The sequence below is a fragment of the Pinus tabuliformis genome, chromosome 4_2 (genome assembly GCF_031772625.1).
Source record: "Pinus tabuliformis cultivar Carrire ecotype Pingquan chromosome 4_2, CPIR1, whole genome shotgun sequence".
Taxonomy (NCBI): domain Eukaryota; kingdom Viridiplantae; phylum Streptophyta; class Pinopsida; order Pinales; family Pinaceae; genus Pinus; species Pinus tabuliformis.
Window position 1 is genome coordinate 985,131,012 of NC_142304.1, and position 8,233 is coordinate 985,139,244.

The window sequence follows — 8,233 nt, forward strand, 5'->3', positions numbered from 1 at the left end:
GCATGATTCATGAAGAAGAGGAAGAAATGCAACATGATATATCAAAATTACGAGACCAAGTGCAACAAGTGTCACTTGCACAAAAAGCAACAGAATCTAAGATGGATAGTTTAAAGAAAGATGTAGAAGCTAAGATGGATGTTTTAAAGAAAGGCATAGAAGCTAAGATGGAATTTTTAAACAAAGGCGTAGAAACTAAGATGAATGATGTGGAAGCTAAGGTGGACGATTTGAAGACATGCATGGAAGATTTGAAGACAGATTTGACAAAGTTTCTACAAGAAATGATTACTAATGGTGAAAGGGTAGTAAAGGAAACTCATGATGAGAACAAAAGAAATGTTAATCATGATTTCATAGACTCTAATGTTGGATCGAAAACCCACCATATTCCAAAAATCGATATGAGGAAGTTTGATGGCAAGGATCTCGCAACATGGATATTACAAATGGAGCAATTTTTCGATCTCAATAATGTGCAAAACACACAAAAGGTACGTATTGCAACTATATATTTGGAACCAAATCAGTTTGTATGGTATCAATGGCTTTGCTTTCGTAAACAAATTATCACTTGGGCAATTTTTACGGAAGAATTGACAGCACATTATGAGGATACAAAAAGCACCACTATTTTTAGCCAATTGATAAGTCTCAAACAAAAGGGTTCAATAATGGAGTACATTGAGGAGTTCCAAAAATTGAACATAAGGGTAAAAAATATTCTAGAGGAGCATAAGATTGATGTGTTCATAGGGACTTTAAAGGATAATATCCAACATGATGTTCGCCTTTGGGAACCTGATTCATTAGAGAAGGCATTCAGGTTAGCAAGAAAAAATGGAAAGCAAAATTATGGCAACCAGGAAGCATACCACTCACAACTATAAATAAGGACGTGTTGTTGCCCCTAGTCTTCCACAACCTATAAGGTTGACACCACAACAATTGGAAGAAAAAAGAGCAAAAGGGCTTTGTTACAGTTGTGATAGCAAATACACTAAAGGTCATAAGTGTGCTGAGAAGGAATTATTCTACATAGTTGTGAAGAGGAAGAAGAAAAGGAGCAAGAAAAGTCAAAAGAAGAGGAGATACTCCAGGAACAAAGCCTAGATAAAGAATAAATGAATCCAACCATATCTTGTAATGCATTGGATGGAATTACCACTCCTCAAACCATCAAGATAGAAGGACAAATCAAGAAGAAAAAGGTAATAGTGCTGATTGATTCAGGAAGTACCCATAATTTTATTCATTGTAAGATAGCAAAAGAATTGAATTGCTTCCTATATCCAGCACCAGAGTGTCAAGTGATGGTTGCAAATGGAGGAACGATATATTTCTCTGGAAAGTGCCATAATATAAAGCTATCCATGGGAGAATATGTATTGACTAGCCCAATGCTTTCCATTCCAATGGGAGGTGTTGATGTTGTACTAAGAGTTCAATGGCTACAATCCTTGGGTACAACAGCTTTTAATTTTCAAGAAATTTTCATGAAATTTTCTGTAGAAGGAAAGGAAGTTGAATTAAGGGGTATTGTAGGGAAAGCGGGAAAGATAATCAGCTCTAACGGTATGACAAAGCTTCTTAAAAAGCAACAAAGAGGAGTAATTGCACAATTATGTTCGCTAGATGTTTCCACATCAGAATCATCTATTTCTCCAGATATCCAAAAAGTCTTGGAAAATCATTCCAAGGTATTTGAGACTCCCAAAGGTCTCCCACCTATTCGTGATCATGATCATGCTATTCATCTGATTCCAGGAAGTGTTCCTCCAAACATCAGGCTATACAGATATCCCTATGTCCAAAAGAGTGAAATTGAACGTATGGTTACAGAAATGCTAGATGCTGGTATAATTCAACCTAGTCAAAGTTCTTTATCTACTCCAGTAGTATTGGTGCACAAGAAGGATGGATCATGGCGCATGTGTCCGGATTATAGGGAGCTCAACAAGCTCACTGTTAAAGATAAGTTTCCCATTCATATCATTGATGAATTACTAGATGAATTGCATGGATCAATTTACTTCACCAAGCTGGATCTTCGTTCAGGATATCATCAAATCAGAATGAAGACTGAAGACATTCCGAAAATAGCATTTAGAACTCATGAGGGTCATTATGAATTTTTGGTCATGCCTTTTGGCCTTACCAATGCACCTTCTACATTTCAAGGTTTGATGAATTCCATTTTCAAACCCACCCTTAGAAAATTTGTGTTAGTATTTTTTGATGATATACTAATCTACATCAAGTCTTGAAAGGATCATGTTGAACATGTTGATATGGTGCTACAACTGTTGGAGGAGAAACAATTATATGCAAAAAGATCCAAATCTTTCTTTGGAGTACAAGAGGTGGAATATCTGGGTCATATTGTATCTCATGAAGGAGTTAAGGTAGACCCTAGCAAAATTAAAGCCATTAAGGAATGGAAAATCCCAACATCAATAAAGCAACTGCGAGGATTTCTCAAGTTGACAAGGTATTATCGCAAGTTTGTTAAGAATTATGGGAGAATAGCAATACCTCTAACAACATTATTGAAGAAAGATGCATTTTCATGGACTCCAGAAGCAACAAAGGCCTTCGAACATCTTAAAGAGGCAATGTGCCAAGCACCGGTCTTAGCTACACCTGACTTCACAAAAACCTTTATTGTGGAATGTGATGCTTCAGAAAATGGAATTGGTGCTGTTTTAATGCAAGATGAAAGACCCATTTCTTTTGAAAGTCATCTAATCAAGGGAAAGTTTTTACACAAAGCTATTTATGAGAAGGAAATGTTGGCAATACTACATGTACTTAAGAAATGGCGACCCTACCTAATGGGAAGACACTTCAAGGTAAAAATGGATCATGATAGCCTTAAATACTTTTTAGAACAAAGATTTTCCTCTGAAGAGCAACAAAAGTGGGTCACAAAGATGTTGGGTTATGACTTTGAAATCATCTACAAAAAAGGGAAGCAAAATGTGGTGGCAGATGCACTCTCAAGAAAGGATGAGTATGTGGAAACATTATTGTGTGCCATTTCTATTATCCAACCAGATTGGATAAATGAAGCTAGGAATGGAAGAATGATGAAGAAGTGTGGGCACTTATTCGAAAGTTACAACAAGATTCCAGTACATCTGATACATTTAGCTGGAAAAATGATTCGTTATGGTACAAAGATTGCTTATACCTCTGTAAGAATTCCCAAATCAAACAAAAGATTCTTATGGAATTGCACACTTCTCCCTTAGGAGGGCACTCAAGATTTTTAAAAACTTATCACAGGGTTAAGAAGGAATTTTTTTGGGATGGCCTTAAATCGGATATTCAAAAATTTGTGGCGGAATGTTTGGTTTGCCACCAAAATAAAGTTGAAACAATTAAGACCTCGGGTCTATTACAACCTTTATCCATTCCAAGCCAATGTTGGGAGGAGGTTTCAATGGATTTTCTCACAGGTTTACCCAAGTCTGAGGGAAAGAGTGTCATCATGGTGGTAGTTGACAGACTTACCAAGTATGCACACTTTTGTGCATTATCACATCCATTTAAAGCCAGTACAGTTTCTACTACATTTATGGAAACAATTCGAAAGCTACATGGAAATCCAAAGATTATTGTAAGTGACAGAGATCCCATTTTCACTGGAAAATTTTGGACATAATTATTTTCTTGTTTTGGTACTCAGTTAGCTCATAGCTCATCATATCATCCTCAATCTGATGGGCAAACTGAGATAATAAAAAAATGTATGGAAGGATATCTTCGTTGCTTTGTATCTGATAAACAAACACAATGGGTCAAATGGTTGCCTCTGGTTGAATGGTGGTATAACACTTCCTTCCATATAGCAACAAAAATGACACCATTTATGGCACTTCATGGATATCAGCCACCATCCATCACATCATATTTAAGAGAAAATTATAAGGTTCAAGTAGTGGAACATCACATCGAACATCAACAACAAGTCCTCCAACTCTTAAAGGATAACCTCTTGTTGGCACATAATAGAATGAAACAATAGGCAGATCAACAATGCATCGAAAGAAGTTTTGATGTAGGTGATTGGGTATTCCTACGACTACAACCATATAAACAAATGTCCCTCAAGCAAGCTAAGAAGGATAATAAATTATCACCAAAGTATTATGGTCCGTATAAGGTGTTGCAAAAGATTGGTACTATGGCATACAAATTGGAGCTTCCTGCAGCTTCTCAAGTTTACCGATTTTTCCATGTTTCATGTTTAAAGAAGGTTAAAGGAGACAAGCTCCTAGTTCAAACGATATTGCCAGAACTTGACGAGGAAGGAAAAATTATATTGGAACCGGAAGCAGTCACAGAAACCAAAACTCGATAGCTACGAAATCGATCAATTTCGGAGTATCTCATCAAGTGGAAGAACTTACCCGCTAAAGATTCCACATGGGAGGATGAGAATTTTATACAGAAGCATCCAGAACTACTCAAGCGTAGAGGACAACACTTTTTTTGTAGGAGAGGGACATTTTAGGTCCCTATAATACTAGTGATTACCCCATTACTATTGTAGTTGTATCCCTTATTAATATTGTTGTGCCCCTATTGTTATTACTATGCCCCATAGAATCCCTCTATTGTTATTTTCGTGGCTTTATATTATTGTTGTTAGGTCAGCTGGGTTATATTGTGACTCTTTAGACTCCTATATATAGAAAGGAGGTTTTGTCATTTGAATCATCGAAGAATTGTTCATTTGTGTAATGTAAAGGAGGTTGCCCCCTCGAAGAGGTTGAATTCTAAGGCATTCAACTATCTTTTCTATCCTTTTGTGAGCTGGTTTCATAATAGAAGCTATCTAACTCTCGGAACTTCCTCCTGACCTCTCTAGACTTCCTACCTAGCGCATTCAATGCAGTCAGTGGTTGGAATTAATGTTTTCCAACATATACTTATGTAGGGACACCCAAAGAGAAAACCTTCCTTTCATTTTTATTAAAACGTCAGGACAATAAACATCTTTTCTAGGGAATTATACAGTTTCTTGCAGGCCATCGCGCCCTCGTCACTAATTCATTAAATCCTTTCCCAGAAAGCCCCCAATACAATATATAAATAGAGGAAACAAAAATACAGGGGTTAATATGTTATTTCTATTACAGAAAACAATAGTATTTTCTGAGAATTATAGTGGTTCTTCGCCCGAGTTCTTCTTCTATATTCAAGCTCTGTTCCTCGATAGTTTTGATTCTTGAGATTTTTCTGTCCCCTAATTCTCTCTCTTATGGCTTTTGTTGGAAATAATACTGAGAGGGGGGGGTGAATCAGTATTATCAGATCAATAAAACCTTTTCAATTTCATACTCAGAAACATATACGCGACTTCAGTTAAGTTAACCCGCGTGTACACGCGACTGTGTCTAAAGCAACTAGCGTATATGCAGATATCTTATGATTCAGTTAATCTTATTTTCAGTAAATGCATCAGAACATTATTAAGCAATTTAGCAGTAAACAGGTGCAGTATAACAGAACAGAACATCACACAAGAGCCACACACATGAACACCATGATATAAGGTGGAAACCCAATGTGGGTGAAAACCACCTGCTGCAATTCGTCTCTTTCTTCTTTAATGAGAAACTTCTTTTACAATATACTGGTGCAGTCCTTTACCAGTATGCAGGCTTCAACCTGCAGAGGGCTACAACCCTCTCTCTCGTTTTCCAACTACTTTTGGAAGGGAGCTACAACCCCCTCAGCTCTTGTACTAGCTGATCCATTTACTAGTACGTAGGTGCTGACCCTACAACCTTCAGGGACCACGTTTCATCAATTTTCAGACTGGATCCAAGAGTACAAAGCAAACATTACCGCAATACAATCATCAACTTATACTTGCATCATAATTCATTAAACAACCCAATACCGAATCACTGAAACCCTGTCATCAAGAACACAGAACCCAAACCAGAATCTAGAACTCTGCAACAACCACCAGAATCAACAACAACCTGAAATATCAACCCTTATCATGCATACGCTACTTCACTGTACCAAAACCGCGTGTATACGCGCTTTCTCCAAAGGCAACCCGCGTGCAGATCTAGAAATGATTACTTCTGCCTTTGCTGTCAGATCCGACCCTTACCAAGCGTCCCGAACAGATAACCAACAATACCAGATCCTCTCACTGCGTCAGCCACTCACAATCCATACTTCTTTGCCTAGTGATCTTCTCCTTATATAGCCTTAGGCCTTGTTCAATACCAAGAGCCAAAACCATAGAAACACAATACCATCAACCTCGAAACTAGGGATCAACACGTCCGTCGAGACATTATGGTCCAAAAACCATAGGCACAACTTCCAAGGTCTAACTACCACGGACCAAAGGTACTTTTCACATGTACGCGCTTTTACTGAAGCCAACCTGCGTGTACACGCGGATTCTCCTTGCTGAACCTGCGTATATCTCTTTCTTGTCCTGCTGTACTGAGATCTGTCCTCTGATCAAGTTGCCATCACCTGTACCAACCTCTGAGCACCTGTACCAACCTCTGAGTGAGTTGCCATCAAGGACAACACTTGAAACATAATGCCAACAGCTTTCACTCACCAAGATAATCATTATGGTCGCTACATTCATGGGAAAATCCCGTCCCTCACCAGGATAATCATTATGGCTGCTATATCCACTGCAAATCCCAGGTCTAATCTGATGACCGGGTTTTCCACAGTAAAAACATTTCTTGATGGGAAATCATTAGCAGACATACCTTTAAACGGTCTCTTCTGAAATGTGTTGGCTCCTTTCTGCTGCTGCTGCTGCGGTTGCTGGTGCTAGTGCTGCTTCCCTCTGTACTATCTCCTTTTTTCCATCAGAGCAAGGTCATTGCTCTGAGTTTTTAAATTTTGTCGTCGCTCTTCTTCCTGTAGCAGGATCCCTGTCAGCTCTTCAAATGAAGGGGCTTTCTCCCTTGCTGACAGCCCTGTGATGAACGTCTGGTATTCATCAATCATTCTATTCAATGTGAGTGTGACCAGATCTGAATCAGAAACTTTCTCTCCGATTGCTCCCAATCTGTCACTCAAGTCTTTGACTCGAGCAATGAATCCAGCAACAGACTCATTCTTCTCCATCTTCAATGCAAACAGCTTGCCTTTAAGTGACAAGACACAGTTTGTATTCTGTGTCTCGTACAGGTTTTTGATTGTCGTCCAAATGTCAGCAGCCAATTTACAGTCTCTAATATGAGGGATAACATTGTCCTTGACAGACATCTTCAATATGACCTTTGCTTTTGTCCACCTCTTATCCCAATCTTGTTCTTGTGTCGTTGTTCCTGCTCTCAGCTCATTTCCTATGACTATCGCCCACGCATTTGCACTTTCAAGCAAAATCTGCATCTTGAATTTCCAGTTGTTGAAATTTGATCCATCGAGTTTGCCAGACTCATGGAGATACGATTCTAAACTGTTATTCATATTGACTTATACTAGATCCGAACCTCTGTTCTGCTGAAAAAAATGTACCTTCAATGCGCCACCACTGGGCAAGTCCAATCTGTTGCCACCGAACAGATCTGGAACTTCAATGTGCCACCACCGGGCAATACGCCTCCATCGGGCAAGTTCGATCTACTGCCACCAAACAGATCTGGAACTCCAATGCGCCACCACTGGGCAAGTCTGATCTGCTGCCACTGAGTAGATCAGGAACTTCAATATGCCACCACCGGGCAATACGCCTCCACCGGGCAAGTCCGATCTGCTACCACCGAGTAGATCAGGAACTCCAACACGCCACCACCGGGCTACTCCGATCTGCTGCCACCGAACAGATCCGCAAATTCAAGGTGCCACAACCGAGCAACTCCGATCTACAAAAAATTGCAGATTTTTTCAAAGAGAAAGAGGTTGGCACGTTGGCACTTCTCAACAGCTATGGATCCGCGCCAAACGCCAAAAACAAATCGATGGAAGGGACCCGAAATTGGCACGATTAATAGCCACGGATCCGCGCCAATGGCAGTTCCTTTTTCTCTGGAGTGATTATCACCATCAAACCCACTCCAACGGGTGCGTCTGTTCGTTAAAAACCCGCACCAACCCACTTCTGCTTTAAAAAATGGCGCGCTACAAATCCGTGCCAACCCTTTCTTGCGCTCAGAGATGTTCAGTCATCTGAGACCCGTCTTCAGGTGTTACTGCAGTCCACCTAATTCTACAGATACTCCACTGCCAC

The 8,233-nt window shown here is 39.6% G+C and overlaps 1 protein-coding gene across 1 annotated transcript; it reads right to left on the minus strand.

Moving 5' to 3' along the window:
* Positions 1–6,849: 6,849 nt before the first annotated feature.
* LOC149172973 (uncharacterized) lies at positions 6,850–7,473 on the minus strand. Its single transcript, XM_089426527.1, has one exon. It carries the CDS (start codon positions 7,471–7,473, stop codon positions 6,850–6,852), a length of 624 nt encoding a protein of 207 aa, XP_089282653.1.
* Positions 7,474–8,233: the final 760 nt, after the last annotated feature.